Source organism: Protopterus annectens, chromosome 1.part1 (genome assembly GCF_019279795.1).
Source record: "Protopterus annectens isolate FY-2018-M chromosome 1.part1, PAN1.0, whole genome shotgun sequence".
Lineage (NCBI taxonomy): Eukaryota > Metazoa > Chordata > Ceratodontiformes > Protopteridae > Protopterus > Protopterus annectens.
The window spans coordinates 1,346,480,168-1,346,500,491 of NC_056726.1; the positions used below are offsets into that span (position 1 = coordinate 1,346,480,168).

At 38.9% G+C, this 20,324-nt stretch overlaps 1 protein-coding gene across 3 annotated transcripts in view; it reads right to left on the bottom strand.

The window, feature by feature from the left end:
• LOXHD1 (lipoxygenase homology PLAT domains 1) overlaps positions 1-20,324 on the bottom strand; it is a 2,432,812-nt gene that overhangs the window by 1,128,826 nt on the left and 1,283,662 nt on the right. For all 3 annotated transcript variants that reach the window (XM_044082024.1, XM_044082018.1, XM_044082011.1), the window contains one exon: positions 8,244-8,404. In XM_044082024.1, the coding sequence (XP_043937959.1) occupies positions 8,244-8,404 (161 nt within the window). The remainder of the gene's footprint in view (positions 1-8,243; positions 8,405-20,324) is intronic.

Here is a 20,324-nt window from a genome sequence, read left to right on the forward strand (position 1 = left end):
TAACTCTGGGCAAAACTACAATCCAAATTGTAGCTTGCTACAGATCCCCCACCATGCCCCAGGATTCCCACTCCTCTTTTCTTGATATACTGGAAAATATTAAGGTTCAACCAAGCACCCTAATAATGGGCGATTTCAACTACCCCAAGAACAAAGCAGCTAACACCAACGTAAAACAAAAAACACCTTTAATAGCAGCAAAACTTTCGGATATCAAGTAAAATTCACTACAGAAAGCACAGTTTAAATACATTTATCAATTAGTTAATTAGGTCACACAGCCAATCAAATAATTATATCAATCAACTCTTAAAAATCTTTAAAAATACATACAATATATATTGAATAATATCTATAAAATTCATAGAACATTTCATATTGAACAACTTTATACTAAAGCAGAAACAGCCTATTTGCCTACTACATCAAACAGCTTTTTGTTTTAATTTTAAAACAGGTTTTATAGAAACCATTTGATTTAAGCCTGGCAAGTGCTCAGCCTGTAAGCATAATATCCATTGAATATTTTTCTGTGTGTTTAACTGTGTGTTAACATCCCCCCTTCTAAATGATTTAGTCATGATTTCTATGACCCTAAATCTAAAACTATGAGATGGACTTTCTTGAACATATTTCACTAGGGAATTAGTTAATATTTCCCTTTTTATTTCTGAGTTATGCTCAATAATTCTGTCTTTGAGACATCTAATGGACTTACCTACATAAAAACATTTACATTTCATGCAACTAGCTAAATATATGATGTTGCTAGTGCTACAAGTTGCTGAGCACCTGAAAGTAAAAGGCTTATTATTGTGAGGATTAGTAAGGGTGTTGGTCTCTATAAATGTGCAACTACAGCAATTATGGCAAGGAAAAGTGCCATATTTAACAATCTTACTTTTTGGTTATACCTGCTTTAGATCTTTATAACATAACCTGTCCTATAAGTTACTACATTTTCTATAAGTAAAAAATGGTTTGAGAGTGATTATGTCCTTCAGACCAGAAAAGCTTCTAAGAATGCCCCAGTTATCAGTTATAATATTTCTAATCCCATCACTGCATCTGCTATACTTCATAATGTAACGAGTACTTGTAGGTTGTTTATCACCATTATTATTTTGATTATTAGCACATTCACTAAAGAAAGGGGTGCACACAATATGCCTATTTGATAAAGCATAGTTTTTTGCCTCATTCAGCATTTCATTTTCATACCCTCTTATACTAAAGGAAGTTAAAGCTTCATCCATTTGTCTAACACAATTAGCATCATCAGTATTTAATCTACTCATACGCATAGTTTGACTCTTAACCACTCCTTTGTAAATATGGGGGGATACATACTGTTCCTATGTAAATACTTGTTTTTATTCACATTCTTTTTATAAACAGAAGTTTGTATGCAAAATCCATCATGCCATATGTCAACATCTAAAAATTGTATGGTACAATCCGAATACTGCACAGAAAAATGCAAAAATTCAGTAGTGGAGTTAAGATATTCCACAAATGCAATAAGGTCAGTTTGACTTCCCTCCCATGTGAAAAAAAATATCCACAAATCTTTTTAGAAACATCACATGTCCTATTATATATTGATCTTCCCATTCACTTAGAACTAGTGTAGCATAGCTGTTTGCAACGGTGGCGCCCAATGAAACCCCCATTGTCTAATGATACTATTTTTTATCATACACAAATAAGTTATTTTCCAAGACACTTTCTAATAGTTGACATAAGGTTTCAACTTGCCTGCCCATACCATATTTGTGTTTATTTAAGAGCTCTCTAATGGCAGTAATGCCATATTCATTTAGAATCATAGTAAAAAGTAAAAACTACCCCACCATTAACTAGAAAAACTACTCATGTACCAACTCCTTCGCTCAACGCTTTCTGGAATTTATAAATTCCAATGCCCTGGATCAACTTATCCACACCCCCACCAGGGGTAACAATATCCTAGACCTAGTCATTACCAGCATGAGTGACCGGTGTTCCACACCTGAACTCAACTCATCGTTTCGTTGGTCTGATCCGACCATAAGCTACTCACTCTAGATATCCGCATCCTGCCCCCACCCACCATTAAGGAAACCATGGTAAAAAATTTCTCCAAAGCCAACTTCATGCTTCTGAAGACAGAAGTGGCAGACTTCATGACACCCATGCAGATGGACAATATAGTTACAACTGCTGAATCCTACACAGATGCACTCTATAAGCAATTACACGAGTGCATGGATCATGCTATCCCAAACAGAACAAACAAGCTATCCTCCAACAAAAGGAAGCCAATCTGGTGGTCCCCTGCCATAAACAAACTCTACAACAGAAGGAAGAAACTGTTGCAAAAGAGAGTAAAATCCCATGAGTGGAGGAGCTACCTGGTCAGCCTCAGTAAGAAGCTGAGATCCCTTATAAGATCCTCCAAAGCTAGCTATGGAAAAAAAATCACCACTGATTCTAAGGGGAACCACGATGCATTCTATAGCTATGTCAAGATCCTCAATGGCAATACCTAGATCTGCTCTGAGTTACAGCACAACAGTACGAAAATTACAGAACCAACTGATATTGCCAACATCATGGAATATAGTTTCAGTGCTAACTTTAGCCCCCTCTCACTCCCTAAAGGGCTCATATCTATACAGGAAGAATGCAGAGTCACTATAATCACATCTATGCAGGTAAAAGCTGCACTCTCTAAAATCAAAAACACAGCATCCATGGGACCGAACAACATCCCAGGCTGTGTTTTACATGACCTTCCGAATGAACTGGCTCCCCACCTAAGCACCATGTTCAATCATAGTCTCACGTCAGGCTTTGTGCCCACTGAATGTTGCACAGCAACAGTTATCCCACTCCACAAAGGAGTAACCACCACTGATTCTGGGAACTATCACCCTATTAGCCTGATGAGCCTGGTCTGCAAGGCCATGGAATGTATCATCATGGAACTCATAAACAAAGACATTGGTAACCTCCAAACTCTGGACCCCACCCAGTTCGGGTTTGTAAAAGGCACATCATATCTTCTGAACCTGATCAACTTCTTTGATACAGTCACCTAAGCCATAGACGAGGGTAAGGTGGTTCACACAGCCTATCTTCACCTCGCGAAGGCTTTTGACACCATCCCCCATTCTGGAATTATAGCTAAACTCAATAAACTAGGTATAAATCCCTATGTCACAAGATGGGTTGCCAACTGGCTCACTGACAGAACCCACACTGTAAAAGTTACAGACTCCAAATCTGACTTCAAACCAGTGATAAGTGGAGTACCACATAGTTTAGTCATGGGACCTCTCCTGTTTGGTATCTACTTCTCTGAAGTACAGGCTAACACAGAAGGCCTCTGGATAACGAAGGTCACAGATGACTGTGAACTAGGAGCCATAGTCGAGTTCCCAAATGATGTGGACATCCTACAGAAGGACCTCACTGAGACAGATGGCCTCAAGCTCAATGCCAAAAAGTGCATTGTCATCCCCTTTGGTAAAACCTCTGTACCCATGAACTACCACATAAACGGCAGTCTCCTTAATGCCGAATGTGTGATAAGAGACTTTGGGACTCAGGTGGACAGTAGTCTGTCCTTTGATAATCACATTGCCACAGAAGTCAGGAAATCCTTCTATGTGGCACACCTCATCGCAAAAGGGTTCTCATCCAGGAAAAAAGAGGTCATTGTTCCCCTCTGCTCGGCACTCATTAGTACCTCACAAGACATCTGCAGCAGCTGGAAAGGCCACAGTAGTACCTCAGAAAGAGGATTACTGGCCTCAAACAGATGCCCTACACTGACAATCTCAAAAAACTCCAGCTTTACTCTGTAGCATATCGCCTACTCTGAGGACATTTCTTCCTAACATATAAAGCTATGTTAAACCCAGAGCTATCGGACATGCTACACCTAAAGAAATCCCAATCCCTCTGAGCTACATGCTCTAGGGACCTAATCCTTGTCACCACAATAAAGAGGACATGCTGGAGGGATAGATTCCTGTCCCAGAGACTTCCTATACTCTGGAGCAAGCTACCCGTCTATGTCAAACAAAGTTCCTCATTAGCCCTCTTCAAGAAAAATCTTGATGAGTGGATGGGAAATAGGAAATACACCCCAGGGATCACTTCTTTGGCTCTGCTCGACAGGGGCACAGGAAATTAACTTTCTTGGGTGGCATAAGCCAGGGAAACTTGTTGGCTAGGCTTACTTAGGCCCTTGGGCCGATAGTCTAGTACCTGCCCATGAACCTATTAATAACAACATCCTAAATACATAATCAGTAGTGACTGACTTGGGCACCCAGGTTGATAACAACCTGACTTTTGACCACTACATTGCCTCCATTGCATGGAAGGCTTTCTACATGGCCCACCTCATAAATAAGGGTATTTCATCCAGGAACAAGGAGGTCATAACATCCCTGTACTCCTCCCTTATCAGACCCATTATCGAGTACAATGTCCCCTTCGGCATGTAACTTGCCAAGGGCATGCAGCAGTTGGAGAGACCACAAAGGTTCCTGACAAGAAAAATCCAGGATCACAAACACCTATCCTATACCACCAGGCTAAAAGCCCTGTCCTTCTACTCAGTCTCAAACAGACTGCTCAAAGGTGACCTGTGTCTGGCACACAAGGCCATTTCAGACCCAGCCTTGATGGAGCTGCTGCATATCCATAAGACAAACTCCACTCACACAGCCCACACGCAATGCCTTAACCTAGTCTGTCACATTAATAGAACTTGTTGGCGGGATAGCTTTCTGTCCCAAAGACTCCACCATCTGTGGAATAGACTCCTTCTCCATGTCAAGCAGAGTACCTCTATAGCCCTCTTTAAAACGAATCTGGATGACTGGATGGGAAACAGAAAATATACTCCTGGGATCCCACCTGTGTCCCTGCTGGACAGGGGAAACAGGTGCTGACTTTGAGGAAACATGAGTGAAATTCTTGGCTAGGCTTATAATGGCCTTTGCGCCAATAGGCTAGTATCATCCTATGAACCTATGTAAAATAAATGAATAAAATAAATAAATAAATTAACTAAAGAAACAAGAACTATAAAAAACAGATTGAAGATAAGAGAGATACTTCCAGGGAAGACATATTATGTAGTTCTGGCACTGAAAGGGTGATGAAAAACTGAAATGGCCTTCATAATGAGAAGGTAGCACCAAAAATATTGAACAAATGGGACAGAAATATGTTAATTGTTAGACTAGATTGATAATAAATAAATAAATAAATTGTAGACCAGCCAATGATATGACCGGATAGCAGGATGGAAACCTGCAACAGTTTGGCATGACTGCTGAAGAAGGTCGGAGAGTGAGACTAAATCATCGGGAGGAGGGGGGCGGCATCAATTGATGCAACTCCCTGCTCCATGAAAAAATTAGATAAAGGGATGTTTGTAGGCTAAGTAAAATTTATATTTTACCTAGAAGCTAAGTGAAATGGACAGATTAAGTGGGCTGAGAAGTCAGGCACCCACATTCATAAATGCAATCCACCCCTCTGTACCATCTTGGGTATTGACAGGAGTGACAGCTATATTACTCAGCAGAAGAAGAACATGGTTGTCATTACTGGTCCACTGTCAGAATTTGTTGGTATTGTGCAAGAGCTCAGTGAACAGTACATTTATTCGGTGAGCAAGCAGTGAGGGAATGTGCAGTGTAAAGTGACAGCGAAGTAGTCTCTTTTAGGCAGAGTATATAGCACTGTAGCCTGGTGCATCTTGTGTAGTAACAGCACCATTTGTACTAGTATATAGGGACTCTACATACGAAGGCTACACAACATCGACATATAAATATAAACTAGTATTGTTATGCATGGGATGTATATAGTACACTGCATAGCAGCCTGTGAGTCAAGTGTAGCAATGGCACCATTAGAAAGGGCATATGTGGAGTAGCAGCCTGTGCTTCCTGTATATCAAAAGCACCATTCAGTACTAAGGGTATAGAGAGAGACTATATATAACAAAGGTCCGGTATAGCAGCCTGTGTGTCCTGTATATCAATGATGCCATTATCAAGGGTATGTGGTGTAGCAGCCTGTGTGTCCTATATATAAAAAGCACCATTACCATTGGTATACAGGGACTGTATATAGCAAAGGTGCACAGCATAGCAGTTTGTGTACCCTGCAGGATGTATTGTTACGAAGTCTGGGCCAAGGGAATGGTGAAGATGTAAAACTGGACAGAGACAGGGAGTAGCATGGCAGCCTCAGGCTATGCACACTACAGTTTGCAGGGCCAGGAAAGTATATATGCTTGTCATATGTATGGAAAAATGCAGAACATACATATGGTGTTTCTGCTTCCTGGCCTACATAAAGGCAGATTTTTGTATTCAGACATAAACATGCGTACAAATGCACGCGCGCATGCACACACACACACACACACACACACACACACACACACACACACACACACACACACACACACACACACACACACACACACACAAACAAACACTGCTACAAGTGCATTTTCTGAATATGTGACTGGGTTACTGCAGGACAAATTAAGAATGCTGCCTAGCACACTTCCTGTGTAGACTGGGAAGTGTACCTTGGCTAGAATACATGCTACATTCCTGAAACAAGAGATGTGGACTTCAACGATATTAAAAAGGAAGTGGAATTTCCACACTACAAGGTATATTCAGAATTCCATGGTTCCATGGTCCATCCTCATTATACCGAGCACCAGTGAAGTATGGCTAGCATACAGATCCGAGTAGAAACAGTCTATGAATATTTATTTTTTAACAATAAGTGTCATTATTAATTATCTCTTATGACATACTCAATCATAAATTTATATAGATAAAAACAAACCATATTCACATACTTTTGGTTGCAAATATTATACATCACATATAATCTTCAAACCAAAAATTAAAAGGCCACACAGACAAATCAGTTAGCAAAAACTACAAGAAAAAAACCTAGCCAAGCTAGCCTTTTTATTGTTTGATACCTTAACCCTCCTGTAATATGTAAATGATCCCTTAAAAATGTCAAGTGCTTCAGCTATATGGCTTCTGAACGTCCATGATTTTCTTACTTTTTCTTTTTAAGTCTTAGAGAATACACTCAGGCCAATAAAGCCAAATTCCACTAAATGTGGACATGCATGTTTCAGCCTTTTGATGACCTTGTCAGTACAGCATAAGTGGATTGTTTGGCTATACTTTAGAATCACAGGGTCTTTATACCCAGCTGATGAACATAACCATTAAGGTGTCTGCAAAATAGCCCAACTATCATCCAAACCAAAAAGTAAAAACATCACACAGACAAACCAATTAGTAAAAACTACAAGGAAAACCTAGCAAAGCTAGAGTTTTCACTGTGTGATACCTTAAACCTCCTGTAATAAAAGCCCATGGGATGCATGCTGTGCTGATGTGGTCTTAAGAAATCTCTGCCAAGAAAGAGCCTGCTGTCATGGGAGCATGCCTCCATACACTCATGCCTTGGTTTCAGTACTATATTTTGTTTGCAAGAAATGTCCTACCATGTGGCTATTGTTTGTTCTCATGCCAGTGTTTGTTCCTCTGACAGGTGGCACTTGAGAAGCAGGCCTCAGCCACAACTGTCCTCCTGGGATGTATAAGCCAGCGCTTAGCATCCACGCCTATCTCTATCCGGCCCCTATTTGAAGTTAGTCTACTGGGGGTAGAGTATTGGCTCCATCTCTGTCTGCCATGTGACTAGCTTCTTACTGAGTTCTAAATTAACTTGGCCTTACTTACACCATTCATTAGAGTTTATATACTTCTAGTTATGGCCTTCTTTCTAAATAATGTAAGTAGTAGTGAAGCAATGCAGAACTTTAGTAACTATTTTCTTGCAATGTGATTTCTAACATGCTACAAAATAAATTGTTTCATTTTTAAATATAAGGGGGTTATTCTGGCTATATACCCCACCACAAATGCTTTAATGTTCTTAACAAGCAGCAAAGCAGTTACTGCTACCGATGTAGTGACACTTTTAGTATGATTAGGAGAGTTTACTTTCAGTTTAAAAGCCTTCAAGTGCAACCATTTTCCTTTTAAAATGAGCGTATACATTTTTAAAATCTATCTAATTAAGGATGGAGCAGAAAAGTCGCCCCTGTGGGCTTGCAGACTGCACTATTCATCTTATCTTTGTCACATACAGAGTTTAAGTACTTGTCATTGTTCATTACATACCTTGAATACGTCAACTGATCCTCTCTCAAAATTATCAGATCTGCTTTTCAAGAAGATGACTTCTGTTTTACCTTTGTCACCATAAAGTTGAAGGAACACTTTGGCATTGGTACCAGCATTACGTTGGTTTCCTGTAACTACTGTCACCTCATAATTTACCACTGTAAAAGAAAGCACACAATAACTCATATTGAGAAGCATGCTTTAATATATTATCACAAGTTTCTTTAGGTTTCTTTAAGAATTCATTTTCTTATTATTCAAACTCTATAACTCACCTTAATATCCTACATACTAAATTACATTTCTGGTAAGCCAACACAATCAAAATGTGATGTCCTCACTTACTAGCTCAGACATCTAACATGAAAGAAAAATAGGTTCTTTCTTCTTGTTAAATGACTTAAGGATAGCTTTAGCACTGCGGGATATCTTGAAAACTGATGAATCAATGCAGAATGTTGGCTAGGGACACTGCAAAATGTGAAAGCTCATTTTTACAGAGCTGGGTAACTGGATGTTAACTGGAAGAACCTATACCAGGAAATAAAATAAATATGATTTGACTGAAACAGTAAAATAATCAGCACTTGCATGGTTAACACAGATAGGCAAACAAAACGCTGTCAGTTTGTTAGAAAGTTCCATAATTGTCAGTATGGGGGATGATGACTGTTGGCAAACCAATTTGAACCTTACGGCATGTTCTAACTAAGGACTAACAAGACAGTGCTGAAATTCATACACGCTTTCTTTCATACATTCTTAGCCATGTCAGATGTGGAGGAGAGAATATTGTTGTTTCCTTCCAATAGGTTTTCTCTTTTCAAGTAGTGGACAAGAAGTGAAATAAAATATGCTTATTGTTGCCAGTGATCTATCTATAGCATGTACCGGTAACTACACAGAGAGTAAAGGGAGTCTTGCACTCACTAATATCAGTATATTTTCGACCAAGGTACCCTTTGCTAGCAAAATGGAGAGAGACCAGAGGCCCAAGAAGTAATCATTTGAAATGTTGGGACTCACTAAAATGAGTCGCAATACAAGAAGACTGAATATCTGAAAAAATGGGCTAATATATATATATATATATATATATATATATATATATATATATATATATATAAAAATATATATATATATATACACAAAGCCTAAGATGGCTATTTCTTGGGATATTCCCTTTTCCTCAGGGTATGCTGATCTTGCAGTTAGCATATATAAGCATGGGGGGTGTGGGGGCTTGCCTCCTTTGCAGAAAAGAAGTTTAAAAAAGAAGAATAATGTTTCAGATTTACTCTTCTCCTGTTGTTTTAGTCTTTATTTTTTGGCTTGTCAGCACTCAGCATTTCAACTGCCAAAATTTCAATAGGGAGCCGAGACAAGATTGCATGATGTGTGGTTAAATACACATATATGTATATATATGTATATATATATATATATATATATATATATATATATATATATATATATATATATATATATATATATATATAATGGTATGCTTTTTCTCAGAGAAACAGGTTATCAGCAAGAAGTCCATCATATGCATTATGTTGGCAAGCTTGCTTGTTAACTGAATCAAATAAACCCTCAAAAGCACACAGAATGTTTTATAAAATTAAAAGCATGGAGAAAGATATGTAGTCAGTCGGACTGATAGTAAATATACAGATAATAAGCTGAGAAGGATACTGTAAGGGCATGTGACACCCACAACTGTTGCTAATATGCGATGGGAACCACTAAGTGTCATCCCCACAGTAGGCCAGTAATCCAATGAGCCTGAATCCTCACCACTGACACTGGAGATGGACATGCACTTGGCATACAAATAGATACACTCAGTATTTCCAGATGCAGACCTGTCTGCATCAAGTAGACTTTCCCTTAAGATCACACAGGGAATACACTCAGCCTGGGGTCTGGATGTCTCTATATCTGTCTCCCTCCAGATCCCCAATAAGACTCCCTACTGGTACAGCTGTAGGGTTAGGTCCTCAGCCGACTGTCCAAGCCAAGTCCTCCACCACCCACTCTGTGATCCCATTGATTTGTGTCCCTGCCACAAGTAGCTGACACAATTTCCACACACACACGTACACACACACACACACACACACACACACACACACACACACACACACACACACACACACACACATGGGAAAGGCTGGCACAGGTTTACATGCTGTGCCTCCTTCCATCCAGAGTATAAGGTAGTTATCACTACCATCAGACACTTCACAATCAGCTACTCTAAGGTCCTTAGCAAAGAGTGTCAAATTATACTGTGTAATATTAATATTAATACAAATGGTAGTAGTTCACTAAAAAAAGCTAGGCCTTCTGGAGTGGCCCACATAGTGTCACCAAATAAATATAAATACTCTCATAGATACTCTCTACAAGAACCAGCCACAATAAACGTTTTAAATATATTTAATAATAAATAATAAAATAACATGAAAATACTGAATATATATTCACAGTAAACCACAGAGTTCAGATCACAGGAAATATTGAAAACAGCATTTAAGGACATATTCAGACAAATAAAGAAAAACAATATCTAAACTAAGCTTCACTATATTCATGACTGAATCTAACAGAATTATACTGCTCCATAATAACTTACTTGGGCAAGGCAAGATGAAGTAAGTGAGCAGTCTTTCTAGTTAGGCTCCCAAACAGAATACTCTATGCTCTGAGATTACTCCCTGCACAATATAATATTCAAGATGACTTGCAGAATGAGCTCATCTGGTCACTTGACTCTAGATATCTCCTTTTAAAGTTTGAGACAGGACTTTAGCAGACTGCTACAATACACATTTAAAGCTTTTAAGGCAATGCCTTGGAGCCAGAGACATTTACAATATTTCCCCCTTCTTTAGAAAAGCTAACAGATAATGACTGCTCCCAGACCTAGTGTCTCCAGTCCTACTCAGCACTTTGATGTGCCATTCAATGATTTAGCAGCTCATTTATATGTCCCTTACTTTTTAAAATAAGCCATCTGGTTAAATATTGCTGTGCCAGTGAGTAGATCATCCCTACTGCACATACAACCTGCAAAACAGGTCAGAAACTAATTCCAGATACTAAAACTTGCTTAAATGATTTCTTACTCGAAGAATATTAAATGAAGCACCCACAGCGCTCAAAACAATTTTCTAGTTAAATGAAATGTCTGAAACTGCAACATATTGATAAAAATATTCAAAATAATTATGAAAATGTTTTAAACAATGTCCAAATTGCATAAAATGTATAAAATAATGAAAATGACCGCATTTTTTCACTATGTGCTACTTTTTCACATTAATTAAAGCTATTCAAAATATCTGAAGTCTGCAAAGTGTTAGTTTGTACAGTATGACAGTACAGTTATTTTGCAAAATACAGACATTTCAAAGCATATTTCCAAAGTACAGCATTTCAAAGAGTTTATTGTGCATTTGAATGTCATTACAAGTACCTTGAGTGTGTGCATGTTCATATATAATTACAAGGGCCATATTTGCAGTGTCTTTAAGCATACTTTGTTGGCATGGCAGAAGGCTTTTGAAAACTTGGTCCACTTGTATTTGATAATAGTATTACAGAGAACTGGAGAGCATTTGAGAGATATTTTCATACAAGCTGCATTTTTTGATAAAGATGCATGTAGATCTGTTCCATTACACATAACAAAGGCATTTATTTTGCTTAATTTAGCTGGTTCAGGGGCCATAGAAAGAGAGCATTCATTTGTGTATGTGTGCAGGGGAGTGGGAAAACCGCCATATAGTGGTACCAGCTGAATCAAAGGAAGACCCAGAGTGCTTAAAATGTAAATTTAGAGAAATGTGTAACCCCCAAACAAATATTACAATGGAAAGGCACTTATTTTATACAAGGTATCAAAAGCCTGTGGAAACTTTTGCAGCATATATAAATGACTTAAGAAACAAACCTAAAATGTTCAGATTTGGTGATTTAAGGGGTGAGTTGACAGAAAGACAGACTTGTGTGTGGTATTAAGGATAATAATGTGAGAAAGATTTTGCTTCAAGACTGTAATTTAACTTCGGATAAGGCCATTGAGATTTGTTAGATATATGAACTCACAGAAAAGCATACAAATATGCTTATAAATGAGAAATGCATGCTTCCAGTATCTTCTAGTGCTAGTGTTGATAGTATGCAGCACATGGTTAAAAGAAACAGGCCCAAGCACATGGCAGTAACTGTGAACCCTGTAACACTCCCTAGTCAACCATGTAGTTTCTAGAAAATTCCAGAGCACGCACAATTTCAGTGAAGTACAAGGGTGAGTCAGCCAAATCAAAGCATGTGCCCTCACCTAGTGTCATAATCAACTGTCATAATTGCAGTGGAAATCATGTGTCCAAAAGCGAAAAGTGGTTAGCTTTTGGTCAGCAATGCCACAGATATAAAAAGTGGAATAATTTCAAAAGATTTTGTAAATCAAAAGAGGCTCATTCTTTTATTAAAAGAGAACATTCAAGGAGACAAGTTGATCAATTAGAAAGCTGTGACCCTACTTTTTATATTGATGGTGTGTCTGTGCTTAATGAAACAGTCAATGCAGCAGATTTATGGGCAAAGAATGAAGTATTTTGTACCATTCAGATAAATGGAAGACCCATAGAGCTAAAAGATGACACAGGTTCAAAGTGCAATGTTTTGTCAGTAGAAACATTTGCTATAGTATGTGCTGGTGAGAAACTTGATTTGGCAAAGTGTGCGAAGTTTGTTGCTTATGGTGGTGAAGAAATTCAAACTGAAGTTTCAGTAGTGCTTTCATGTTATTGTGCAGGGAACAACTATGACTTGCAATTTTACATAGTCAAAAGGGATGTACGATCATTAAGTCTCAGAGACAGTTTGAAAATGGGACTATTTTCATTTAATAAGGAAGTCCACCGCCTAAGCTTAAAAGACCACTGTTCTAATTTTGCCCAGTCTATTTTCTATACCTATGCTGATCTTTTCAAAGACAAACTAGACAAACTCCCAGTTGTGTACTCCATGAAGTTAGACCCTGAAGTCATCCCAGTTGTCAGACCAGCCTGGAAAGTTCCGGTAGCTATGCACAACGGAGTCAAGGCCGAGCTAAATAAAATGGTGCAGCAAGGTGTGATTTGCCAGTTGACAAACCAACTGAATGGGTATCCTACATGGTAGTAGCTCATAAGAAAAGCTCAGATGATATCAGAATATATATTGATAAAGGAGATTTGAACAAAGCACTGAAAAGACCTCATCATCCAATATGTATAGTTGAAGAAGTCATTGCTCTAATGCCAAATGCCACTGTTTGTTCTGTTTTGGATGCAAAGAGTTCATTTTGTCAAATTTTGCTTGATCAAAAATCCTCATCACTAATCACTTTCAGTACTCCTTTTGGCAGGTAGAGATTTTTGAGAATGTCATTTTGGATAAATTCTGCCAGTGAAGTCTTCCAGCATGCCATGGAACCAATTTTATTTCGGTTATCCGTGTGCTATTATAGTAAATGATATTGTGATAGGAGGTAATGGTGAAGCCAAGCATGACAGAAATCTCAAGAAAGTTCTGGAAAGAGCATGTGAAGTGAACCTTAAGCTGAATCCTAAAAAGTGCAAATTCAGGCTACAAGAAGTTACTTATGTTAGTCATTTGTTTACCATTTCAGACTTGCGACCAGATTCTTCCAAGCAAACGATTTTTGAGATGCCAGCTCCAGACAATTTTCAAGCCTTACAACATTTTCTTGGCATGGTTAACTATCTAGGCAAGAAAATTCCAGACTTGACCCAACTTTCGGCACCACTCAGAGAGTTGACACAGAAAATGTATTCTGGTCCTGGTTGAACAGCACCAAAGAGCATTTGATGTCCAGAAACAGAGAATTGCCAGTCCACCAACTCTCAGATACTATAATGTTCACAAACCAGTCACTCTTTCTTGTGATGCTTCAAAGTTTGGTCTTCGTACAGTCACTCTTTAAGAGGGTAGACCAGTAGCCTATGCAACCAGAACCCTAACCCAGACTGAGATGCAGTGTGCACAGATTGAGAAAGAGCTCTTGGCAATTGTGTTTGGATGTTCGAAGCTCCATGATTACATTCACGGCCGCCCAATTCAAATCGAAACAGATCACCAACCTCTAGTTACTATTTTGAGAAAGCCTATGCATACAGCTCCTGCCAGATTGTAACACATGATGTTGAACTTGCGAAAGTATAATTTCAATCTTGTCTACACAAAAGGCAAACTTCTATATCTTGCTGCTACTTTATCCAGATCGCCCAGAAATACCACTGAACAGCATGAACATGAGAAACTTGATTTTGAAGTCATGGAAGTGAGAAATTTTTTCTTCCACATGTCTTGATGAGCTTAGAATTCACACAGCCTCAGATCCAATACTTCAGAAGCTGAACCACTTTATCAGTTGAGGATGGCCTTCAAAGCAATCTTGTTTAAGAGTAGAAGTGCAACCTTATTTTCCTTACAGAGATGAGATTTTCTCAGACAGTGGTATCAACAGGAAGGGTCCAAAAGTGATTGTTTCAAAATCTTTGCAACAAGAGTATATTACCATCTTGCATCGTGGCCGCCCAGGAGCTGATTCTACCAAAAGAACGGTGAGAGAACTAGTATTATGGCTTTCTGTGTCAAAGGATATTGAGAGAGTACTTTCATCTTGTTCTACATGTAATGGTACTAAGCCACATCAACAGAAAGAACCACTTCATCAAAACCAGATTCCTGCACTACTTTGGCTGACAGTAGCTACAGACATTTTTGAATGGAATGGTCAACGTTACCCATAGGCACCGGAACTGTAAAGCGAGGGGGAGGGAGTGCCCCCCCCACTTTTGCATCCTTAAATATAAAAAAAAAAAAACAGAGACGCTTCTATTTAAAAAACAATAAATAAATAAATAATAGAGAGATGCTGAATACCTTTACTTCCGTATTTGAGGCTCTCTCGCACTGCCATTCGTGGCTGCCTGGCTCTTTATATATAAAAAAACTGTTGGATTTCAGACAGTTATAACGTCATTTCCACTTGTTCTTGCCCTTTCCCTGATTAATAAGAACACACACAACATACACACACACACACAATTCTTGCCCTGATTAATAAGAAACATACACACACGCACACAATGTTCAACTCATGCCAGTCAGAAGCAGCAGTATGTATGTATTATTCTCAGCTCACAGGATACTTGGAATTGCCAACAACAGATGAAGGTGCTAGAGACAGTAAAATAAGAATATAAGCAGTCTTAAGATGGACTCATAAAGGGATGCAATACACCTGTATAGGCAGAAGATACAGAAGTGAAGGAGAACTGCAAAATAATGAAAATTAAAACAGAAAACTGACTAAAATGAACTATTGCTAAACATTACAATTATATCAATCAGGATATAAACCTACACAGAAAAAAGCATTTAGTTGTTCTCTGCATGGACACATTTGATAAAAACATTACAGCTTTTATACAAGTACATATTTGATTCAGTTGTACATTCTGTGGATGAAATTACATCTCATATCTTTTTTAATGATTACAATATTTCTAAAGTATTGTAGATGCATGAGTTAGATGGTATTATGTTTTTCAATTTGCTTCATTTATACAGTCTCTCTAATCAGTGAGATTGGAAATTGCTTTAAGCATGTGTCTCATATGCCACATCACAAAAAGCAAGTCTGGGAACTGGATAAAGAAATGGTGCAGTGGTTTCTCCCAATTGAATGTTAGTGTAGTCTCATATTTGGCAGCCTTTGATTGGACTATCTACATCACAAGGGAAACAGTCATTACTTTACTTACCCAGTTTGAGACTCACCATGATCTCCTTTGTCCTTCTGGGTAATCCACATCTAGCTAAACCATTTCTGTATGATTTACCACACCTGATGCAAGTGATTAATGGGATGTTCTTGAATAAGAACCAAAAACTTTTTCCTCAAATTTGGAAATTCACCTGCCAAGTGGTGACCTTTCCCATTCAGAATGCAGCAAATTTGTTAGTGAGGTGGGGTTGTAGAATCAATTAATATAGGATTTCAGCCACATGATGCATTGATACACAGAGATTTGTCATCATGCTTTATAAGCTAATAATCAATTAGGTTATTGTGCTAAATTATTTGTAGGATATTACCTGTAATCATATAAAGTGGATTCAAAGAAATATATTTTGCTGTGGAAATCAGCAAGTCTTTTAAAGACATGCGATGGTCAAAGGCTACATTACTGTCTATGGTTGTCCCTTGTCTATGGTTGTCCCTGAGAACTGGGTCAACTTTTATGGGTGTTTCAGGGGTGTATGTCAATATGATAGTTAGCAGGAGTAGATGACTTCCCGAAGGTTCCTATTATGCATTTCTTGGTATTTAGTGTCCATCTATGGCTCTCACACTGGTCGCTTGTCTGTGTCAGCCCTTTCTGGAGTACATTTATGTTGGTGTGGGATTCAGTGACAGCTCCTAATTTACAATCATGTATACATTTAGACAGCCAGAGACCATTGACATTGGTCTTGACTTCAGAGAATTGAATGCCAAAAAGGAGTGGTCCAAGGACCAGTCCCTGAGGGACACCACTTGTGACTGGCCTCTTTGTACAAGTGAACTCCACAATTCTTACTTCCTGGGTCCTGTCTGTGAGCCATTTAGCTATCCAGTGGGTGACATATGGGTTTGTACATAACCTCTTGAGTTTGTCACCAATGCCTGAGTGGGGTATTGTTTCCAATGCCTTGGCCAGGTCAAGGTAGGCAGTGTGAACCATTTTGGCCTTACCCATTGCTTTGGTGATCTGGTGACCTTTTCAAAGAACTCCACCACTTGAGTTGACATAACCTCGACCTTGATGAAACCAAACTGGGTTGAGTCCAGTGTCTGGAAGTTTACTAAATCATTATTGATCATTTCCATGATAATTCTTTCCATGGTTTTGCATATAAGACGAGTGAGATTTGTGTCTGTAGTTTCCAGGGTCTGTAGATGGCCCGCCTTTTTGCAGAGGGATGACTGTTCCTGTTCTCCATTCATGAGGCATGAAGCCTGCTTGGAGGCTATAGTTAAATATCAGTTCCAGAGGGTCTGATAGGTCATGTTTCATGCTATTTAGAAGGCATCCTGGGATATTGTCTGGGCCCACTGATGCAGTGCTCTTGGAATTACAGAGAGCATTAATTTATGTGCAATTATCCTTAATGAAACTTAGCTTGCATCACACTGATGCTCCTGTAATGGTAGTAAATACCTTTCAAAAATTTGCCCTTTTTAAATCATTAAGTGCCCCTCTTGCCCTCCACCCCCCAACCTTCAACAGCTTCCGGAACCCCTGACATTACCTGGTGTTAGTAGACTCTTATTCCAATCAGTTTGAGATTGACTTGCTTCCTAATCTAGAGTCCAGCACTGTCATTACTAATGTGAAGCATCATTTTTCAGTCCATGGTAGTCCACACAAAGTTATTTCTGAACATGGTACACAGTTTACAAGCCAGCAATTCAAGATATTTGCTGAAGAGTGGGACTTTACTCATGTTACAAGTAGCCCTGAGTACCCACAGTCAAATGGTTTGGCAGAACGCGCAGTTCAAAGTGTGAAACAGTTACTGAAGAATTCAAAATGAGGCAATAGCGATGTTTTTCTGAATCTCCTGAATCTCAGAAATATTCCTAGTGATAAACATCTTGGTTCACCTGCACAAAGGCTTTTGTCAAGACAAACCAGAAGCACACTACCAATCAGTAGCAATCTATTGGTTCCCTGTGCTAAGAACAACAAAGCAGTGAGAGCTCAAGTCATGCAAAGGCATTTGTCCCAGAAGTCCTATTATGATAAGTCCAGCAAACTGCTCATTCCATTACGAGAATGGAAAATAGTGAGGATGAAGATGCCCAAAGGTTTTGATTGGATTGGAGTCATGAAAAGTGTATGTCCAGAGCCAAGATCACAGATTGTGGAATCACAAGGAGTAGAATTTAGGTGGAATTGGAAACATTTGGTACCAGTGTCCAAGCCTGTACTGCAGCATCTTGCCTGTGAAAAAGACTACAGATCTCAGAGTGAGTTATCCAGTGTTCCACTTCCTGAGGACATTCCAGCAACTATTCCTGTTCCTGAGAAGATTCCCAAAACTCCTGAAACAAATTATTCACCAATGACTGTCCCTGCTGCTAAACCCTGTGCTAATTGCTATATTGCTAGATCAGGTCACATTTCCAGACCATGTTTCAGATACACGGCAACTTGGATATGAATGTTGTGTTTATTCCTTAGTGTCTGTATGACTGCATGTCTTTTTCAGATGTCATTTTATCGTGGGCAATTCACTAAAGAGGGAGTATGTAGATCAGTATGTATGTATACCTTTAAGAAGCTTTCCATGGGCTGCACATGTGTATAAATACTGAGCACGTGTGAGCCAGACTGCCATTTTTATTTATTTTATTTTATTTATTTATTTATTGACATTTGTTAACCAGATTGGTAAAGCTGGGCTTGTGGCCCATTTTCAGTGGAGACCCAATGAGAAAAGCTCCATGAAAACACAATTTATGGCAAAATACAGATCTTTCTAAGAAAAGTTAGATAACAATAGAAAATAATACTACGGACATTGAAAACACAAATGTATAATAAGCAAACACATGTAAAATGCACCAATCTTATTTTTTACAGAGTAGCAAAATACATTTGCATATTTACATATTTACAAGAAAGAGTGTGGTCCATCAGATAGGAATTATAGAGTCAAAGTAAGTGTCCACAATAGAGGGATGCTTATTTGCATGGGGAATTGCTAACAAGGTACACAAGAGGGGAGATGGGGAGTCTAGGTAGGAGCATGGCAGGGACAGGTTTTGGAGTTAAGCAGATGAAGTTTGAGTTTTTCCTTAAAGTGGGATGGATGAATGGTGGAGCATGGTGGAGCATACTCAACAGCTTAAATGTAAACCCTTATGTCACTAGATGGGTTGCAAACTGGCTAAAGGAGAACCCCATAGTTAAAAAAACTGGAGCAATGTCAGACTCAAAGCCAGTCACAAGTGTGGTGTCCCACAGGATCTGTCCCTGGGACCCCTCTTGTTAGCATTTAGCATCTCAGATGTTAAAAAGCAAACATGGGAGGGTTGTGGCTGACAAAGTTCAACAGAGAATGACTGCAAGGAGCCACCATATACACACACACACACGGACAAAACACAAACACTAACAGAAATGGACAATGGACAACTGGTGCTGGAGTCATGGCCAATGCCTAAATGGAAAAAAATGTATAGTCATCATTTGGGAAAAACAAAACAAAAACAACAACAAATATGATAGAGTACAGCCCACTGAGTATGGTAAAGTAATCAGAGACCCTAGGGACCAGTAACCACATTAGACAGTCATTTGACACCCGTTGCCAAAGTGGTTAAGAAAATAGGAAAAAGATCACCTTATCAACAAGGGATTCATTCACATTCAGATTCAGATTCAATCAGATGTCCTCCCTCATCCCTCATCAGACCCATGATACCCATGATTGGCCCCCAATGCCCTACCCTCCCATTTACCTCACAAGAGCTGGAGAAGAGCAGGAGAGACACCAAGAGGATCAAGATCAAGTCTCTATCTGTCTGCTTATCTTATCAGACTAAAGAAACTCCAGCTCTATTCAGTAGCATGCAGCCTGCTCAGGAGGTGATCTGTGCTGATCCAACATAATACATGTCCAAATCAGAACTACTGATGGACATGCTCCCCTCAAAAATCCAAAAAAATCAATAGAATCAGAAAAACGAGAGGACTTAAACTCGGCACAAGAATAAGTAGGACATGCTGGAGGGATAGATTCATAACCCAGAGGCTTCCCATCTCTGGAAGAGAAACAGAATGTCAGTAGCAGAGGGGAGACCTCTTCCTCTTAACTAGAGAAATCTTGATGAGTGGATGGGTTGATGGGTAGTCATTACTGTTAGGGTCACATCTGTGTCACTACTAGACAGGCATATTAAGTAAATCCTATTATATAAGGGGGGGGACCACTACTCACTCA